This window comes from Grampus griseus (assembly GCF_964374135.1).
Source record: "Grampus griseus genome assembly, chromosome: 3".
Taxonomy (NCBI): domain Eukaryota; kingdom Metazoa; phylum Chordata; class Mammalia; order Artiodactyla; family Delphinidae; genus Grampus; species Grampus griseus.
In genome coordinates, this window is record NC_139019.1 from 87768836 (window position 1) to 87791516 (window position 22681).

General features: G+C 32.8%; 1 protein-coding gene across 1 annotated transcript in view; it reads right to left on the reverse strand.

The window, feature by feature from the left end:
• Nucleotides 1-22681, reverse strand: part of FBXL17 (F-box and leucine rich repeat protein 17) — a 478619-nt gene that overhangs the window by 424455 nt on the left and 31483 nt on the right. Inside the window, exon 4 of the mRNA XM_082650228.1 lies at nucleotides 20468-20599. Coding sequence (XP_082506354.1) covers nucleotides 20468-20599 — 132 coding nt within the window. The remainder of the gene's footprint in view (nucleotides 1-20467; nucleotides 20600-22681) is intronic.

Consider the following 22681-nt stretch of genomic DNA (forward strand, 5'->3'; position numbering starts at 1 on the left):
AAAAGTTTACAGAAATAATAAAAAATAAAAACATATGCATACATATTTGTATGTGCATTAAAAGTTTTCTGAAAATAATCACCACAGGGATTAACAGGAAGTTCTCACTTTTCACTTTCTACTTTTCTATACTATTAGAATTTTGTAAACATGCATAAGAATTTTTTATGACAGCAAGGGTTATTTAAGCCTCTTTTCTTATATTTCTTAGTATTTTATAAAATCCTCCCAAATATTCTTTTAACTATGGTTAGCTTTCAATATTATTAACAGTGTGACAGACAAATGACTAAAGAAAATTATCTTACTATTCACTTAAGATGAGACTACCACTTTTACATAAACTGCCTGAGCTAATATTTTTATTCATTCCTCAAAGAGAAAATCACCTCATGGGCAAGTGCCTGAAGTCACTCAACTAAGATACAGAAGCCCTAGCTAAACCTGTATCTTCCTAATTCAAGCCTCAAAGCACCCTCCATTATATCACAATTGTCTGTTCAAAGAAGACGGTGTTTTAAAGTTAAAATAAGCTTATATAAGTACTTCGGTTTGTATTCAGGTATACCCCTCCTCTTTCCAAAAAGGAATTGAGATAGTTCATGAAAATTCACCCTACAGGAGAAAAGCAAGTAGAAAATGAGGCAAGGGAAAATAAGGGTTAAAAAGAAAAGTTATTCTACAGTAAAGAGAGAAATTTTGAGTGCTTTTAGATGAATTACTAGTATGTTTCTTGATTTCTAAGATGCCAAAGAAAAGAGGGAAAACAGACCACAACATCTTTTAAAATAATTCACAGGCCTTCCCTGGTGGCACAGTGGTTAAGAATCCGCCTACCAATGCAGGGGAGACGGGTTCGATCCCTGGTCCGGGAAGACCCCACATGCCGCAGAGCAACTAAGCCCGTGTGCCACAACTACTGAGCCTGCGCTCTAGAGCCCGTGAGGCACAACAACTGAGCCCACGTGCTGCAACCACTGAAGCCCACGAGCCTAGAGCCCGTGCTCCACAACAAGAGACGCCACTGCAATGAGAAGCCTGCCCATCGCAACAAAGAGTAGCCCCCGCTCACCATAACTAGAGAAAGCTGGTACGCAACAATGAAGAGCCAATACAGCCAAAAATAAATAAATAAAATAAATTTTTTTAAAAATTCACAGTAGTTAAAATAATAAAGGAAAGCAATTGCTCAGAAGTCTAGCTTTCCCCTTTGCTGTACACCTGAAACTAACACAACACTGTAAATCAACTATACCCCAATAAAAATTTAAAAAATAAATAAAATAAAATTCATAACGTAACAAAAAAAAAAGAAGTCTAGCTTTCCCCAGTACCAAGCCCAGAGGAAATATATAACTGAGGGCTCTCATGAGGCAGAACTCTGTGTGATATAGATGACAATCTCCTTATAAATATCCTAATAATAATTAAAACATTAAACCAACGGAATGCGGGGGGTGGGATGAATTGGGAGATTGGGACTGACATATATACACTATTATGTAGAAAACAGATAACTAATGAGAACCTATTTTATAGCACAGGGAACTCTACTCAGTGCTCTGTGGTGACCGAAATGGGAAGGAAATCTAAAAAAGAGTGGATATATGTATACGTATGACTGATTCACTTTGCTATACAGCAAGAAACTAACACAACACTGTAAAGCAACTATACTCTAATAAAAGTTAATTTAAAAAAATAATGAGAAAAAGAACCCAATGGAATAATGCCAAAACTCAATTCATTAGATTTAATTCATCAATTATTGCTACCCATATACTACTCAAGTACTACTATGGCTCAATGGAACAAATCTATCTTTAACAGCAAAGTGTCTTCATAAAAAAACTAACAGAACAAGTCACTGTAATGAATACAGCATGTTTTATACTACATAATAACTCCTTTAATTTTAATCTTCAAAATATTTCACCTTAATTAGGTAACTAACTTAGAGGTTATCATCATTAGCAAATAAAATATTATCTAGATGTCATTATTTTCAAATTCTTACTATTAAAATGTAGTGTTCAATATAAGAAAGGCTAAGAGTCCAGTCTCTAAAGCAATGGCTTTGACCGGGGGATGTTATTGTCCCCCCCAGTGGGCTCTTACATAAGTAAATACAAGATGGAAAGAAACTGCTCATGTTAATTGAGTTACTTTATAGTAAGTGGGCTGGCATGACCCAAGATAAATTGGCTCTAGAAGCATAGTGCTGCATATGTGGTTAGTACTCGATAAATGGTTAATGAATGAATCAGTGAATGGTAGGAGATAGGACTTATGGAAAATAATTAATTGATCCATGTAGCTAATAACCATGAAGGAGCCAAGGAAAACATATTTTCCAAAATTATATGACTTGTAACGACAGCACCATTAATTTCCAAGCTTTCAATATCATTTTCTACGGTATAAAATGTCATTCCACCCTCTAACCTTTGCCTCTAAATTTAGCTTCTATTCTCCCAAATATCATAAATCAATGTATTTAATAATTTATTTCCATCAAATTATCTAAATGACCGATCTACACTGAGAAAAACCAAGGAAGTATACCATTATATCTTTATAAAGCTATTTGACATTTCTAAGAAGCATGCAAGGGATTTACTGCTTTGCTTCTTCAGGTAGGCCTCACATTACAAAACACTGAATAAACCTCAATGGAATGAACTATGTGCAGCTTCTCAAACTACAACCCTAAACACCTTATGCCAACTGTATTTGTCACTCAAGCAATCTCACTAAGATACATTTTTGAGAGCAAAGACAAATCAACACTCCACATGGACCTCTTAGACTCCTTCATAAGGCAAAGAAGCATAATCCATCAATAAAGAGGGAAAAATCTCCCTTTTAAATTCAAATTACATTAATCTGAAATCACTTCACCACCTTATGTTACTTTGTATATATGGATACAAATACATATTACATATGTATGTGTGCATGAACATACATATACACCCACATATGAGCTCTCCATTTAGACTGAAAATCTCCTAAAAATGGAGATTGGTACAAAAATTTACTCTATATTCCACATTCTTGTAAATATGATCAATCATAACTTGCTCAAAGGAAAAAATCTGTGTCAATCAAAGTTGAAATGTGCTAATTTTATCTCCAATAATATTTTATTAGTTAGCTCACTCAACATTTATATATCATTAACCATTCTGATTACTGACTATTCCTAGGTATAATCAACCACATTTCCAAAGGATTCGCAGAAACAAAAAGGCAGATTTTTTTTATACTACATGTTAGAAAATAGCAACTGGAGAAAAATCCTCCAACAGTTAAGAAAATATTTTGTTTGATTTGATTTCACCAAAACTTGTGTATCAGACCAGTACTGAATTGCTGACCGATTTGATTAAGCTGGAAAAAAAAAAAAAAAAGGACTCTCATTTTTCTACAAATTAGTAGCTCTAAAATCACAGGAAGTCTTAAAATCAACATAAATATTTAATGTGGTTTCCCCCCCAAAGAAGTTGTTGTTAAATCATAGTACATCTAGAAATCAAAGAAATATAATACGATCATCTTATCCTTATGAAAGATGACAATGGTTGGATTTATTAAATTACTAGTGATACTCCAAGCTGATAAGTAAAACAAAAAGTTCACTTGGTAAGGTTAAAATTCACTTACCTCCATACCAAACAAGTGATTAGTCAGATATTCCTGACCAGCTACCCTTACCACCTAAAAGAGTTAACTTTTCTAACCTGTAAATCAATTCACAGGAATTGCTAGAACTGCAGCAAACCAAAACTAAGAAAGAAAAGACCTCATTTCACATATTTATGAATACAATTTATAAATGGAAGGTGCAAAATGCAAGGGACCAACGTGTAGTTATTGTACCTGTAATCGAAAGATCTAAAAAGAACATGAAAATGCAACAGAGAATATCTTAAAAGTTAGATTTAAATAGTATCAAGTTTAAGATCAGAAACATACTTTCCTTACATTAACTCACTAAATTATACCACTCTTAACTAAAATGTTAAAATACCTGCTAAAGCACTATATTTACAGTTCATCAATGACCTCTTTAAAAATTTATTTGATTAAAAACAAGTAAAAATTAACAATTTATTGTTTAGGCAAATATACATAGGTAACAAACTGGGGAAAATGGTAAACATAAAATTTAGGATAGTGGTTACTTCTAATTACCTCTGAAAGGGAGTCAGAGATGAGAGAAGTAAAGAACACACAGGTAGATGAAAGTTACTGGAAATACTCTAATTCTTGGTTTAGATAGGAGGTTCTTGAGTGAATGTTAAATAATTTTTAGATAAACTGACTTTCATAAGACAATAAGATCATGCATGGACCAAATAGGATAGTATGCCATGAACCAAAGATTATGACTAGTAAAATTTTATGCTGGTGAGGTCCATTTTGAAAAATCGACATTTACTTTAAAAATTTACCTTTCACAAATGTTTCTTCCTAACATTAATATTAAAATATCAGCAAACTCCTTTTTTCAAATATCCAGACTGAAGGACAGACTGGAGGAATGCCCTCAGACAACCAAGAGCCAAACCAAAATCATTCTCCTTAAATCAGAGGAATATTATCATACTGGTTTCAATTGTCCTTCAAAGGCAGTTCGGGGCAAACGTGAACAAAAATGATCAGAAACAAAAAAAAGAGTCTAACTGTATTTAGATTGTATATTGAATCTGTATTAAGATTTCCTAAATTTTAAAAAGCTTCAAAAATAGATATAGAATCTTAATTTACAAAACATTTTATTCCAAATAAAATTAATCAAATAAAAAATTAGGCCACCTGACTCAATACCAACATTAGAATTCCTAAGTCAAACTACTTAAAAAGGAGACCCTGAACGCTTTATGTAATGATAAGTTTATCTAAAAGCCAAATCAGAAATATCACTATTTATAGGTATGCTCAAATATATTATTCTGAAATTGCTCAAACATAAAATGTATTTATAGCTAACAGTAGTCTAGAAGCCAAATATTAATTTAATGTAAAGGTAATACAACATAATATATATTGTTTTATATTCTTTTATATATCTAAACGTATAAAGGAAGTCTTATGTTACTTATCAAAAATAAACAAATATGAGACTTTTGGCAAAAATGAACAAGTTATGAGATTAAAAATCACTTTTAAAAGGCTGCCCCACTAAGATTCTTTATTCATCTTACTGGAAAATCAGTATTTTCAAATCAATTCTTATGTGAGGGCAAATGACTGTTAACCAGGAGCCTGAATGAAATTCGGCAGTATTTAAAATACCAAAAGTTGAGACACTGAAATCTAGTAGCAGTCAAATCTTTGTTCTTAATGTAAAGGAAAACATCATAGTTAAAATTTTTAGAAATATGCCTCAATTGTCAATTTATCCACACAGAAAGCTAATGAAAGATAAAAATACCATCCTTGTTCTAGACTTTGGTCACATACCTCTAAAGATGAAAGGGCAGAGAAAAGAACCACACATACAAAACCCCAATGAGATTGTCTCAAATTTTCTTTCAGCTGACAAAGGGTTACCTTAAGAGATAATACAATAATCATTTATAATAATAATATAATAACAATAATTTTCCCACTTAGGGGTTAAGAGTTAATTCAAATTTTTTGAAATTAGTGAGGTTACTTCCAAAATTTTACCATTGAAGGGTCCTACTATGTGTCAAGCGTAGCACTATCCACTTTGTTACCCACCATTGTAATTATATAAATGTTCTGATTAGTTATAGTTAAGATGCTTGAAAGAAAGAGTTTGGTGACTTCCAAGCCTGTAGTATACTGTATTGAAACTTGCTTGTTCATTAGTACTATCTCTAAATATATATTGATAACAAAGTTAGTATGGTTAAGTCTTTATATTTTTTTCAACAGAGAATGACTCTATAACCTCTAGATAATTAAAGTAAAAAATTTAAACACCCAAACTGCTCAAGAACTAGGATGTAAAAATCTGTACTCCAGTTAAGCTTCCATTCTGACTTCTAATTCACTGTACATCAAAGAAAATCAACTTGCCCTGACACATAAGGACTATTCCCTTCAGTGATCAGGCAGGTGTTGAGGCCAGAAAGAGAGCCTATTTTCCACAGCCCTTTACCTTGTTTGATCACTGGTTACTTTTGATCTGACACTGCCCTCTCTCTAGTAATGACTTCCCCCTCATAGACCCTACCTCACATCTGTCAGAAAGAATAAAGGGCATCAAACTGAGACCTGACAACGCCTATGGGCCATGCGATGGGCTGCCAACTGAATGCTCCCCAGCTCCCACAATTTCTAATTCAGTTTCTTTTGTTCTGGTAGGTACAGGGTTAGGGTACCAATGACAGCAGAAAGGATTATGCACCAACTGTGAAACCGAGCCTTCTTGAATGTGTATCTTTTATCTCTGCTTCTTCATCTTCTTAAATGCTGCAAACTTCATGGTGGTTACTATGAAATACATATTCAACAAGTGCAATAGAAAGGTTGTTTAAATCCTTTTCCAGGAGAAAACAAAGGACACAATGTATTGTAATTCAACTATAAAGCTTTAAGGAAAAAGTTTCAAACCCATGGTGTGAGATTATTAAAGGACAGCTGTCAAAGAGCATGTTAATTGTAAATGAAAGACAAAAGTTTTACGAGGACCACTACTTAGTGCCATACACCATCTAAAATGGAAAGGTCCCCTAAAACAATGCACATATTCAGAAGAGGCAATCATTTCAATTGTTAAATTATAGATTCTCACACTAATTTGGTACTAACCAGTACTGAAAATAAGTTCCTCTAGTCCTCTTTAAAAAATGTGGTGAGTATATGTAAGCCTTTTTTTAAAAAAGGCATTAGTAACAATCACTTTAAAATGTTAAAATTTTTAAAATTTGGCCAAATATCATTTTGACACCATTTTACTATTAATTTTTCAACTGTCATTAGAATATTGCATGAGTTCTTGTATATTCATTAATAAATAACCTTCTACACACATACACACACACACACACACACACACACACACACAAACACACTGGTGGAGAGCTCATTATCAGGCATGCAATAAAAGGATTTGTAGGAAGCAGGTTTAGAGGCCTTCTAAGATCACTTTCAAGGCTAAGTTACTATTTTTTTTTTTTAAGAAAGGAGGGTCAGAAGAAGGAAGTACATGAGCAATAATATAGCCATGCAAGTTTAATGTACCTTTAATACTATAATGCATAAAAACAAATAACTAACTTTAGACATCGACAAATACAGAATCTCAAAGGTGAGAGGGAAGCATTAAGGTGATCACAAGTTGACTCTAATGACTGGAGAAGTTAGTTTCTACAACAGCTAAAGAAAGATATGCCTTGATGGAGAGAAAGGAGAAAGGCTCTCACATCTGAGAATTAACCTGTGACACTGGGGAAATCCATACACTAGACTGATAATGATTAACCCCTATGAAAAAGACTATATGTGAAATACCTCCTATTCTAAGACTGATCAGTAATCAGCACCATTATACTCTTTAAAAAAAAAAAGCCTGTCTTGACTCTGTAATCTAAAAGTATCATAATATATATTATAAACATGTGATTGTTTTAAATAGACTTTAATATATGAAAACAGATGATGCCTACATACACACTTGGACTGACTGTACAGAAGAAAATCATCTAGGTATACTAGAAAAAGCACTTCTAGATTGAAAAAACAAAACTTAATCCAAGGTTAAACAATTCAGTAGGCTGACCCAATACTCGCCCATTTTTTTCCTTAAATTTTCCAAATGCCACTTAATTCTCCAAGAAAATGAAGAAATAAACTGCATTATTCTACTAAGATATCTAGTTATGCTCCCTTTGGGGTATTCTTTTCCTAATTTTTGATTCTACAAAACCATTAGGACATATTAAAGAACAAAAAGATAATAAAATAAATGGAACCAATTTATGATATTTAAAACTAAGAATTTTATATAAAGTATTGTCAGTGTAATTTCTGCGTGTTATATCACGCTCAAAGCAAGCAATGTCAACGTTCTAACTACATTTACTGCCAGATATGCTTGATGCATTTTCTGGGTATCAAGCAATCAAGATATGTATCAAATATATTTAATTTATCTCTTTCTAACTGCAACAATAAAAGCAAGCTCTTCTAAACAAACTCAAACATAGAGGCAATTTGTTAACTTTCACCTTTTTAAGAATCAAGTGATGGAATATGACAAAAGAAAAAGGACCACAATTCTTAGCAAGCTTAAGAGATTTTTGTTAGGGTTTTCTGAAAGCAAAAGAAGGAAAATGCACTGGTAGCAGCACTGAAACAATTCAAATATCCTCAATGGAATGTAAACCAAGAAATGAAAATATCTAACAGGTAATCTGCAATAAAAAGAACTTTAAAGCCACAAGCTTCAACATTCACTCTTTTTTTGTTTGTTTTGGCTGCGTTGGGTCTTCATTGCTGCGCGTGGGCTTTTTTTCTAGTTGCAGCAAGTGGGAGCTTCTCATTGCTGTGGCTTCTCCTGTTGCGGAGCATGGGCTCTAGGTGCGTAGGCTTTAGTAGTTGTGGCACGTGGGCTCTACAGTGCGGGCTCAGTAGCTGTGGCCCACGGGCTTAGTCGCTCCGCAGCATGTGGGATCTTCCTGCACCAGGGCTCGAACCCATGTCCGCTGCACTGGTGGCGGATTCTTAACCACTGAGCCACCAGGGAAGCCCTTAACATTCACTTTAAAAAAATCATTTCTTAAAAACTACTTAATTCTTGAAGAGGACATACTTATTTGGGATTTTACTTCCTCAAACTATGACTGCCATTCTTCTGGTAAGAACACTAGTGAAGAATCACTTCACACTGCTATAGAATGAAACATATTTCACCAATGCCATTAATAAAAATTGAAACTTGTATACTAAAAGCTGTATTGTATGTACATATCAAAAGTATAAATAATCATACTTAAAGTTACTGACATGTGCCTCATTAAAAATATTAATTTTTAATAGCTTTCTTTTTGGCACAAAAATAATTTTTCCCAGGACAAAACCAAAAGGATTTGAGAATAGAATGGTTCATCTTAATTAACAGTCCTTTTCAGAAAATTTATAATTTTTATGTAAAAAAGATTGATTTTTAACCATTTAGTCAAAACATTGACAAATATTCAGTTACTAACTACAAGTTTACAAAAAAGACAATCTCATCCCCATTTTCAAGGAGCTTACATGACTAAACTGAAGCCTTGAAACCCACAACAAATTATCAATGGATTAATAAGAAAAAATAAAGGAAGCTGATAGAATATTGGAAAGTAATAAATGTGGAAGAATTCTTAAAGAATATTTGACCAAAAAATAATATTTACCTCAGCTTGAACACATACTGAAAGAAAGCAAGATGACAAGAGAAAATGAAGACTAAGTGGACAAGTTAAGAACGCAATGAGAACAGAGAAAAATAACTGGAGAAATCTTTGTAGTTAGCCACTACAGATTCTTGAAATGATAAAAAAAAAACAGTATTTTAGCAAGAGTATATCTGTGTTGTGGATGTGAAAAAATAAAATGTCGATCTTTAGAAATGTCTTAGGTCATGACTGAATTCAGTGGAATACAATATACCATCATCTTTCACACCGTTTTCCGTTAAATTCTTTACTCATAAGCTGATAACAATTGTAGTTTATAAAATGTATAATAGATTATACAATGGAACTGACTACATTTATGCATGATGAAAAAAACTTATTAATATATCAGTGAAGAGGAGTACATACATATATGTGTGTATGTGCATAAAATTGCGTCCTGCAATAACTTAAAATATATGAAATATCAAACTACTCGTAAGTATCTTCAAATATTTAAAGTTAACATTAACCTAGTAAATAGATATGGAATTATATCTTTATTCCCATTCAGAGAATCTATAAATCACAGCTCGACCTAATTCTACCATGTTCTCAGAGGAGTTAAAACAAAAAGCTATCATTAAATGATGAAAATATTGATAATTTTATAATCTGTAGGCATTCATGTAGGCATTTAAACAACAAAGAATATAAATATATACCTTCCTCTTTATTTTCTCAAAGATATATATTCAATAAGAGGAAAATAAAAGCTAAGAATAATCATGCAGATACAGCTCAATTAGAAGGACTCTGATATATAACTATTTTTCTTTGGATTACAAATTCTCAATATATTCATTTATGTATCGTATTATAGTGAATGATACATACCTAGATTTTATACTTAAATCAAAAATAGTCAATAAAAACCTGGCAATAGACACTACAAATTTTCTACCCCCAAGAACTTTCCATAACTCATTTCTATCATATTTTAGAAACCAAAAATAGTGAAGTAGAGGACCCATTAAAGAAAAATACTGTATTGCTCTTTTCTACAACCTAAATTTTATGTGGCTACACAAAATAAGAAGCAATAGGAGGGTTAAAAAAAATAATATCAAAAAAGTACAGATTTCATCTGGCCTCAAATTATCAGCTATTAGAAACCAGAAGGTACAGTCCAAGGGAAAGATTTTACCCTAACACTCTCATCTGAGCAACTTTGTCTTTAGACCTTTAATAAGAACTTGAAGAAAGACTATATAGGTAATATGAATAAGCAAAATCTGTAGCAGGAATAGGAACAGTAGTCACCACACAGGATGCCTAGATGCACTTTCATGACAATGTATCTTTCTAATAATAATGACAAGAAAATGCTTGAAAAAGAAGCATCTTACCAACTGGTAACCAGATTCAACTATAGTTTGTAAAAGATATTCAGAAAGGCACATCTTAAAAAAAGAGAGAAAAAGAAAAAGAGAAATTCTTCTCCCCTTAAGCCTAATCACTAAAACATTAAATGGGATTAAGTCTTGGATATCCTAAGACTCTAACACCTCTGTGATAGGTAGATGAAGAAAAATATAAGCCAAAACTTCTCCCTAGATCCAAGCAATACATCTCACTTGTTGACTGATGGTCTAGAAAGGCAGTTGAAGAATGTGTGCTCATAAATGACACGCTTAATGTACTCCCAGCATTCCACTGCCATCTAACCTCATAAAGTTTCAATTTGCTAAGTCTAATGACTTGGCTGTTTATCTCAACCCACTATCAACTGTTATCAACACTTGAGCACAGAGACTGAGACAGCGCTTTCATGTTTATATCTGAAAGATAATTTGATTTGCTCCAAAACTCTTTGTGATTTTTTTAATATGCACTCCTAAAAGAAGTAAACAAAAATTACATTTTCATAAAAGGATCTAGGGGCTTCCCTGGTGGCGCAGTGGTTAAGAATCCGCCTGCCAATGGAGTGGGACACGGGTTCCAGCCCTGGTTTGGGAAGATCCCACATGCTGCAAAGCAACTAAGCCCGTGAGCCACAACTACTGAGCCTGCACTCTAGAGCCCACGAGCCACAACTACTGAGCCCACGCACCACATCTACTGAAGCCCGTGCACTCTAGAGCCCGTGCTCTGCAACAAGAGAAGCCACCAGAGTGAGAAGCCCATGTACCGCCACAAAGAGTAGCCCCTGCTCGCCACAACTAGAGAAAGCCCGCGCGCAGCAATGAAGACCCAATACAGCCCAAAATAATAAATAAATAAAAATAAATAAATTTATTTTAAAAAAAGGATCTAAACTACAGACTATATCAGTGGAAAATAACACCAGCAAAAGAACTGCAACACTAGGAATAACCTACCAACTATAAATTTTAAACTCAAAACAAATTGTATATTTTTAGTAATCTAAAATTTGATCCAGAAAAAAATTTTTTAAGAATATGTAAATACTATTTAGAGTCACCTATTTTTAGTTATAATAAATTCTGCATTATCAACACTGGAATATCTGTATCAGAGTTTTTAATACTAGGCTAGCTTCCTCCTGCAATCCTGTTTGCATCTGAGCAACGCCTACCATCAGTTGATGGGCTCCCAAAATTTGTGAACTAATTTTAGTGTTACTAAATTAATATAATGTTAAATAAATATGCTGGGTAAAAAAAATAATGCATTCCAAAGAAAAATTATTTGGATATTATCAGTCACTGCTTGCCCTCTACCAAACTGGTTCACAGGGGAAGAAAAATATACATACACACACACATACTCATTCTTTATGGTTTTCTATGCCTTTCACAAATGATGGAATACAATTCAGTCATGTTCTTATCCAGATAGCTGATAGATAAAAAAGATACCCACAGGAGAAAAACAGAAAAACAGATTAAAAAGAGAGACAGTAAGCTCTAACAAAGAATATATAACGAATAAAAATGTATTTATTCTTTAGACTGAAAAATCTGCCAAATAACATTTTAACTTTTTTTTCAAGTGGATCTTTCAAATATCACTGAACAAAATAAAACCAATTTTATTAATCGTACAAATGTACAAGTCAATGTAATTCAGACAAGAACAGAAATTATACTCTAGTTGATCAGAACTCCATATTGTTAAAAAAAACTATTGTCCCAGAAAATACTCCTTGAGAACATCAATGACTCTGGCTAGATAAATTTGATACATGAAGAATGGCATCATTAATATAGTAACTAGATCAAAGAAACTTACTTATTTGAAAAGTCAGAAAACCACTGACTCTGCATCTTTAACCTATTTTTCGAGCTTTTATTTATATGCTTAAATCCATCTTCTTTTTAAAGCATGTTCCCAAAATACTGGAAAAAATGTTTTTAAAAGTATGTTTAATTCAGCAGTAAGCCATTTGTCACTAAACCAACATTTATTGAATGACTATTATGTGCCAACATGCAGGTGGATGGGATAAAAAGATAACTAGATACTCTTCACCCCCAAAAGAGTTGACAATCCATCAGCAAGATACAGCTGTAAACTATAATTACAGTTATTTATGGAGAGCAATTTGACATTATCTAGCAAAAATTTCAAAAAGTACCCATCCTTGCTCCCTTTAATTACATTTCTAGAATAGATCCTAGAGAAATTCTCACAGATAAGCCCAGAGACTTGCACAAAGATTTTATTGCAACACTGGCTATAATAGCAAAACAACGGAAGCAATGTAAGTGTCCCTCAATATAAAATGGATAAACAGGAGATATATACATATACAGGATACTAAAAGTTTAAAAGAATGAATTACATATTCATTATGGCTAGATATCAAAAACAACTTAAAAGTAAAAATGCAAACTGTAGATTGACATACTTTGTGAGACCAGATTTTAACCATATAATATCAGATATAAACTATTTGGGACCACATACTGAACAATATTATATTGTTGTTCATGGTACCCATTATGTCTGTTAAAGCAGTTGTTTTTTTAAGCATTTTAGATCATCACAGTAGTTGCCTCTAGAAAGAGATAGTGGAATAACATGGGATGCAAGACAAGCGAATTAAAGATTATTTGCTTTATTAATTCAAGAAGAAGAAACAAATTTAACAAAATGTTAACAACGGTCAATGTCTAGGTGATGGGCATATATATGTTATTACTCTTTTCAGTATTCCACATTTTTTTAATTTCCTAAAATTAAAACAAAAATACAAGACCGAAAAATCTGATCACCTTTCACATTTGAAATCCCAAGTATAATCCCAATTACCAAGAGAAATATAAATTTCTTAGCATGACACTCAAGAAACTTAACAACCTGGTCCCCACCTTCCTTTAGAGACCCAATTATGAACACTTCCCCCACCAGCCTTATATAATCCTAATCTTACTTTAACACCCACCACTTATTAAACATTCCACATATCTTCCTGATGCCTTGTCTTTGTTAATGATATCACTTTCCTCAAAAAAATGTTTGCTTGCAGCACAATTGCCATATCACTATATATCATTCAAGATCCAGTTATAAATGTCACCTACTATTTATAGGATTTCCTGATTCCTCCCTAATCTCTCACACAAGTAACTATTTTGCGATTGGCATTTCCATAGCGTTTACCACTAGAAAAGGATATTCTTTCTTTGGCAATATAACTCTTTTTAAATTCCTTAACACTTCTCATAGTGCCTGGCACACAGTAGGCATTCAAATGTTAACTCCACTGAAACAACATCTGAAACAGTGTTAAGGAACAGAGTAGACAGTTACCAGTTCATTAATCCATTAAAATTTCTATTAAATCTATCGAACAAAAATGAAATGGTATTTAGCTTCTGAATCCAAGTATCACAAAAAACACAATATTATGTTTTTGCCAAGTAAAAACTTTTTCATAATGAGTGCAATTCTACAAAAGTTCATTATGTTCACATTTATACAGGATTAAAACCAACATTAAACACTATCCTGAAGACAGTTTTCCTCTTTGGTAATTTTACTAATTTTCCTAGAAAAGATTTCAGTGTATCTCCATTGGTACTAGCAGCTTCCCCTAAAATCAGTTATCATCCTAGCAAAAGATCTTCTGCTCATGCTAATAGCTAATTTCCTCCTCTGATGTCTCACAGCACCTGACAGTTAAGTGTTTTAATGGGGATAATGCCTTTCGGAAATTATTGCTTGGTTCAAAGGCATATATGGATTAGCTCCACCTGTGACGTATCCATGCAGTCAAAGGTCTCGAGGACAAACTTTTGAGAGTCCAACAATCTGGGTTAGACTCTTGACTCTGACATTTATCTGTTGTTCCTTAACCTTTCTAGGCCTCAATTTCTTCATCTGTAAAATGGAATAAAAGTAAACTACCTCATGGGGACTTCCCTGGCAGTCCAGAAGTTAAGACTCTGCACTTACAATGCAGGGGGTGCGGGTTCAATCCCTGGTTGGGAACTAAGATCCCACATGCCATGCGACATGGCCAAAAAATAAAAATAAATAAATAAAAATTTTAAAAAGTAAGCTACCTCATATGGTGGTTGTGAGGATTAATTATGTAAAACTACACAGTGCCTGGTACATTATAAACAGTCAATGAGATAACTATTATTAAATGTTTTCAGATATCAAAAAATGACAGCAAAATACTGAAAGGTAGTATACAATAACAAGATGAAGTTTATTAACTTTAGGTCACCTTCTTTAGAACGCCATATGCATGCATCACTGTTTATTGGAAACTACCACTCTCGGTGTCAGTAAATGCCTCATCCATTCAGAAAGGAAAGGGCAATGAAGGCGAATATCTACCCTTGGAGACTTTGGAGGCTGAAGTGAGTACTTATAAAATGGAATTCTTCATAAATGTACATTATTTATGTCTGGGATTACAAAGTAAACTCACTTCACAAGGAGTATCTGAGGAATAAGGTAACAAGAATGTAGTCGGGGTGTTGAGGGGTAGCAGGGACCAAATCCCTTAATGTATTAACTCTAAGTTGAGAAGTAAAAGAGTCAGGAAATGCAAGCCTTAATATAATGCTGAATTAGTTACTGTTATTTAAGCTCTGATGCAAATGCTTACCTTACTTATTTACCCTAGTTGATGATAACACGGCTACCAGTCTATTCACTTAGCTGCTGCAACAACCTCAAAATCACAGCAAGCAGCAAAATAATAATTAAACTGTGGGTAACTAACAGATGAAATCAGAACATAGTAAGTGACAGTAGGTACTGACACAGACCAATTCAAACTGGTAGACTCCAGAAAGTAAACTCTGATAGGGAGAGGAAGAAAAAGAAAACATTTATTAAAGAACTTCCTACATTTGGGACCATATATTTTGTACTTCACCTCAATCTCATTTAGTCTGATCCTCATAAGAACAAGTCTGAGGTAGTATTATATCTTTTCTACAAAAAAGGAAATGCAAGTACAAAAATTAAGATAACTAACTGAATCACATGATTAAGAAACAGTAAGATATGAATTGAGTTCAATTCAACTTACACTCAGTATTTGCCTCATTCATCCCAGAAGGAAGCAGAGAGAGGTAAATTTAGGTCCTACATGATACATGTAAGCCTCCAAAGGATAATAAAATTAAAAACAATGAACAAACAATGTTACAAATAATGTTACAGCAAGAGCCAAAGGACTATGGGAGATGGCACAGAACTGTAAAATACTTCACCAGGAGGTTGAAAAAAGTAAAAGGTCATAATTAACCATTGGGAAATCAAATTTTAACCAGAAAACATTTAACATTTCCCTAAAACTTTCTAAAATCTATTCATAATACATTACTACTTTCTTGGGTAACTCAGAAATCTATACTAGTTTCATAACTCAACTCTACAGAGTAGAAGGTGTTAAAAAAATAAGCCAAAAAAAATAAAATAAAATAAGCCAAATAAATATAAGACATAGAGATCTCTATCAAATATGCTGACCCTAGAACTTAGCATAGAAGCCATTTTCAAAATCGTAAAATCCTAGTACTTTAAAACATCAGGTTGGATAACAAATGTAGATAATCTATCTGACCCCATCATTTTACAGCCAAATAAAAAGCTGCCCAAGATGTAGGGAATGGACTTGAGGACACAGGGAGAGGGAAGGGTAAGCTGGGATGAAGTGAGAGAGTAGCACTGACAATATATACACTACCAAATGTAAAATAGATAGCTAGTGGGAAGCAGCCACATAGCACAGGGAGATCAGCTCGGTGCTTTGTGACCACCTAGAGGGGTGGGATAGGGAGGGTGGGAGGGAGATGCAAGAGGGAGGGGATATGGGGATATATGTATACATATATATAGCTGATTCACTTTGTTATACAGCAGAAACTAACACAACATTGTAAAGCAATTATACTCCAATAAAAATGTTTTTAAAAAAAGCAGACCAAAGAGCTTCTGTCCAAAAAGTAGAGAAGCAGAATCTGGAGGAAGGACAGTAAGGAAGCAGAGAAAATATACTTAATGAAGTTTCTAGATCATCAATAACTACACACAAACTAAATATGGCTTTAAAATAATTTTGTAGCCAGTACTGCACAGAAGTGATATAAATGCTATAGCTAAAAGACAGCAGACATGGGCTTCCCTGGTGGCGCAGTGTGTGAGAGTCCGCCTGCCGATGCAGGGGACACGGGTTCGTGCCCCGGTCCGGGAAGATCCCACATGCCGCGGAGCAGCTGGGCCCGTGAGCCATGGCCGCTGGGCCTGCGCGTCCGGAGCCTGTGCTCCACAACAAGAGAGGCCACAAGAGTGAGAGGCCCGCATACCGCAAAAAAAATAATAATAATAATAAAGACGGCAGACAGTTGGATATAATATGCTAGACACTCACTATAGTTGTATTCCTCAGATCTGTTTTTATAGTCTATACAACAGTTTTATAGCAAATGAAAAATACATCCATGTAGGTGCATGGCAGTTGTCTCACTCAAAAATTACTAAAACAAAAACTCACTCTTTGGGGGTAAGATTTTACATGTATGTCCTCAATTATTTGCCTCACCATAAATCATTTGAGTACTAAGATGTCAGATCATTGTCCTCTTTCCACCTGAATAAAACTCCTTGTGATAAATACAGGAATCCTTTCCCTATGCTAAAGTGTACCTTACTTACAGTGCCACAAATAAGAATATTCAAGTATCTTGCTACTTTGTGTAAGATAGCAAGTTCACCTTGTAACACTCTAGATGCAACTATTATTTCATATTTTTAAAGAAAATTTCCCTAAAACCATCTAAAGGACAAAATTAAAAATAAACCATAAATATCTGCAGAAACCATGTACAAGCATTTTACCTTTATAGTTACATCAAGGACACAAAAGCTATGTCACTGAAATATACAAAGACAATGCTGCCATCTAAAGGCCAAGATATAATATGAAAAAAATGTGTACTTACTCATATACTGTCAACATATATAAAAACAACCAATTTGATATTTTAAAGTCAGCAAAGTTTATACTTTAAAAAAGCACTATGCTATGATTATTTTTAGGCTACACAATAAAACTCTAATACTATTTTGAGAAGATTCTTTTTGAGAAGACTGATAAGAGAATTAGTGAAATAATTTAGCTAATGATCAATATCTGCACAGGTAAAGTTCTGTTGGCCTCCTTTCAGACACAATATTCTCCTGAGTACTGAATATTTCTATTAGTTGTTTGTCCTATTTAATGATGTTTATTATTTCCTGTCTGTAATTAAATATACGGTATAATTATATATATGCATATATAAATATTATTTGCCTTTAATCAGACTATTATTTCTACTCACCCTTTTAAAAATATTTGTCATTAAAGGACTAACAATAATACATCTCAGAGTGAAAAAACCCAATCTACTTAAAATTGTAGCTTTGCAAGTAATTCAAATATTTCTCCTTATTTCATAAATTCTAAAAATACAAACTAAAGTTCCTATGGGAGACCAGTTATCAACAGCTCAACTGTCCAACAGAAAGAGCTCATACTATTCTAAATTTCCCTTTCTAAAAACCTTAAACTGCAAGAATTTCATTGAACTGAACTTTACTTAAGATTTAGCAAAATCACTTCTAATTTGCAATGAAATCAAAATGTTTACTGAATAACACTACATAGGAAACTGATTCCCTTAGCATTTAAGTATATAACACCTTTCTAATGGACCACAATATTAAAGAAATTTGAACATAACTAGAACCTTCAAAACATATGGTTTAATTCTTTTGAAAAACCACTGACCAAAATTTTTAATGTGTCAAGAAAAATGTTTTTCTGGTTTTGCTCAGCAAGAAAACAAATATTAATCACTCAACAAATATTCCCATTATGTGAGAAATATAAAAATTGTAAGCTGGGATTACCACCTTTTAATTTATCTTGAGTGTAAAGTTGAAACCAATGGACAACAAATATGGTCAAGTTCTCATAAAGACTACTAGTTTTTTATTGTCTTCTATGAGTCAGAGTTTATACTAGACAATTTAAGGACATTATATCATTTATTCCTCAAAACCACAACCTGCAAAAATACAAATACTAATAACCCCATTTGCAAAGGAGGTTCAAAGATCTTAAGTAACTTTCCCAAGGTCACAATGCAAGTAAATGGACACTGGGATTCAAAAATTCATTCTCTCTTACCCAGAAGACCTTACTCTATCCACAAGAACATAATGCCTCAGGAGTGATTATTAAATTTGTATTAAATGTGAACAGGAACAGGAAGTATTTTTACTGTGTAATTTCACAGAAAAAGATAATTCTACGTGGTAATAAAAGTGTTTACTTTTAATTCATAGTATTTCAACTTTTCTAACTGTAATCTTTAAAAAAAAAAAAGCGTTGTCTCACTTTAAGTGCTGAGGCTTCCAGAGACCTTTCAAAACTTACATTAATATGTGAGAGGTATTTATCAAATTTTGTAAACTAACTCCAAGGGGCAACAAAAAGATCTCATTATTTTGAAGATACAGTTAAAAAGCAAATCTTCTTTGTAAATATACATATTCAGGACCACCTTGCCTACATTTTAACGTACAGTATTTTTCAACATTGAGAACTCTACTAATGCCTCCCCAGTGACAACTTTTTCTGTTAACCTGTACTATATACCTATCAAAGCAAAATTAAATGGATTTGGAATATTATTCAGCCATAAAAAGGAATGAAGCTCTGATATATCCTACAATAGGAATGAACTTTGAAAAAATATGGTATGTAAAAGAAGGCAGACCCAGAAGACCACATACTGTGTGATTCTATTTATATGAAATGTCTGGAACAGACAAAAGTCCACAGAAAGTAGATTCCCAGTTGCCATGGGCTAGAGGAAGGGGAAATGAAGAGTGACAGCTAATGGGCACAGGGTTTCTTTTTGGGATAATAAAACTGTTCTAGAATTAGTGATGATGACTGCACAACTTTGTGAATATACTAACACTGAACTGTACACTTTAAAAAGGTGAATTTTATGATATATAAAGTATATCTCAATAAGAGAAAATTACATGGCTTTAAATATATTTATAATATACAATAAGTGTAAATGAGTTACCTACACATGTGCTTAGAATATAATATAAAACCTATGTAACTAAACTAGTAGTCTTTACAACTAAAAACAAGATTATCTGTCTCAATTTACCGAGTCCCATTTTACACCATACTAAGTGAAAGGCTCTATTTCACAAGCATACATCTTCCCAAATATTAAAAATTCCTAACTATCTAAAACTACTACAATCCCTAGGGGACTCAGAAGGAACGACAACTACATACTTATATTTGGCAGCCAAATTTAATTTTTTCAAATTAATTTTTTCCACTGTCAGAGTTTAGAAAAAAACACATTAGCACATGCTAATGAAGAATTTTTAACATGTAAGTACCACATACAAGCACCCACACAGTTATAAAATCAATTTATACAAATCATTGTTTTGAGAAGATTCTTGCTTTTAAGTAGAATCTGCCTCTAAACCGTCCCAAAAAAATAAGCAGAAAAAAATTTATAAGCTAAGTTATAAGGAATTCAAGAGTTAGAAACAAAATGAAAAACACAAGAATGGTAACAAGTACTTACTAATTTGTTTTCCTGCATGTATATTCTTTGTAATTTCAGACAGCCCTTAGCTATGACGATCATGCCTTCATCTGAGATCTTGTAACACTGGCCGAAATGAATATCTTTGAGTTCTCTGCATTTTGAGCCCAGCTGTAAACAAAGAGATTTGACTGAATGCTCCAAAAATAACAAAGGTGACATATTTCTAGTGGGATTTCCACATAATTTTTTTAAATAGCCATACCAAAGTTAAATAATTGTTTATAAATTACTCTTAAAATAGAATGTAGGCAATCTATCATTTAAAATAGTGTTGTGTAAGCCTTTTCACCTTCTAATTATCTCCTTGCTTCAACTGCCTCACATACTATGTGCCCACCTAGGTGCCTAGATTCCATAACACTTCAAATTCATGTCTTAATTTCTCTTGAGTCTTTTTATCAGTCATAGTGTTAGACTGAGTGGAATACAGGTCCAAGGAATAAAACCAAGGTCCAAGAAGTGAGACAAAGTCCAGTGAGTGAACGAATATTTAATTCAGGAGATTCTACTTCTAGTTCTGATTGCCCCAATGTATCATTTTTCTCCATCGGCTCATTTATTCTGTGAAAGAGAAAAAAGACTGAATATGCTATAGCCAGTATTCTAGTTAATACTTATTTACACACTTATTGCATAAACTAAAAAAAAAAAAAAAGGACTAGTGATTTCCTGATTGAAATCTCAAGTGTACCTTAAATAGCTACTGAACAGATACAATGTTCCCCTTAAAAAACATTAAGTACAACAAAGAACAAATTATATAATTTCTTTTCAAAATCTACAGTAGAAATTAGATGATCAAAGCAAACTATAAATAAATGTTTTATAAGTATTACATATAAAGAAAGTCATCTTAGAAATAAAATAAGAAACTTTACTAAAAACCTATATATCAAAAATTGTCTAAAAAATTACATTAAGACAATAAAATCCAGTTTGGCAAGGGTTCAAAGTGTGCTGATACACCACTAGTAAGAGTGTAAATTAGTACTAAAAATCTTCTTGGAGGGCTAGTTAGCATAAATGAAAAAATTTTGTAAAATCTGCCTGAAAATTATATGACTCAGCTTCTAAATATTTACCAAAAAATGTAAGAGGGATGGATAATTGGATAGATAACATAGTAAAGTCAACATACTACAATGTTAATTATACAATCTATGTAGTGGGTATACGGGTGCTCACTGTAAAATTCTTTCAAATTTTCCATATATTTAAAATTATTCATAAAGACTACTGGAATAATTAACTAAAGGTGTTTGGTAAGATTTAGCTACAAGAAATTAGCACAAGAATTTTTTTTTAATAGTGAAATACAGAAAACCTAAAGTTATAAATTATGGTGTTTTCGTAAAATTTAGTATTATATAGCCATTAAATTGAAGTAAACACTTGACAAATAAAAACTGTACATGTTTTTATAATAAATTCAATTTTTATAAACAAATTAGGCACATTTAAATATAATATACATATTTAATTATACACATGTATATAGAAAAGAGATAAAATATACACCAAGGTGTTTACAGTGGTTATTTCTGATCAGTGCAGTAATGGGTACTGTTCTTTTTTTCTATCAGTCTTCTTATATCTTTTTAAAAATAAATATTATTTTTGTAATAAAAACTTTCAAGTCCTGTTTCAAGTAAAGTAATGATATTATCAGAAAGATATGCAATTTCAGTTAGTTTTTCCAGGGGTGGTGATATATACAAGCCATCTTATTTTAATCTAGGTAACACTATAACCAATTATATATTCCACTAGAAATGTAAACTCCATGAAGACAGAAGCTTGTTTAACTAACATAGGCCTGGTGCCCAGTGTCTTACAGTCAGTTGATACCTAGTAAATATTTGTTGAATGAATGAAAAGGCTGATCAGAGTTATTCATTGTAAAGAGGCCTCTTTGAAAAATGGACAAATAAAGGAAACTATGATTATGGTCTCATATACCACCATGTTCTACTTAATTCAAGAGTTCTAAATTGGTCCACAGGTGGAAATGAGGGATTCCAGGAAAATGGATAAGAAAAAAAAAAGAGTACATTTTAATTTTCTTACTATTCTCTAAATGAACTTTAGCTTTTCTTTCACTTATTAAACAGAAAATCACAGTAGTTTAGCAGTATGTGTGACTCTGTAAACAACAGAAATCAAAGATAATTTCATATAACACTACTGTTA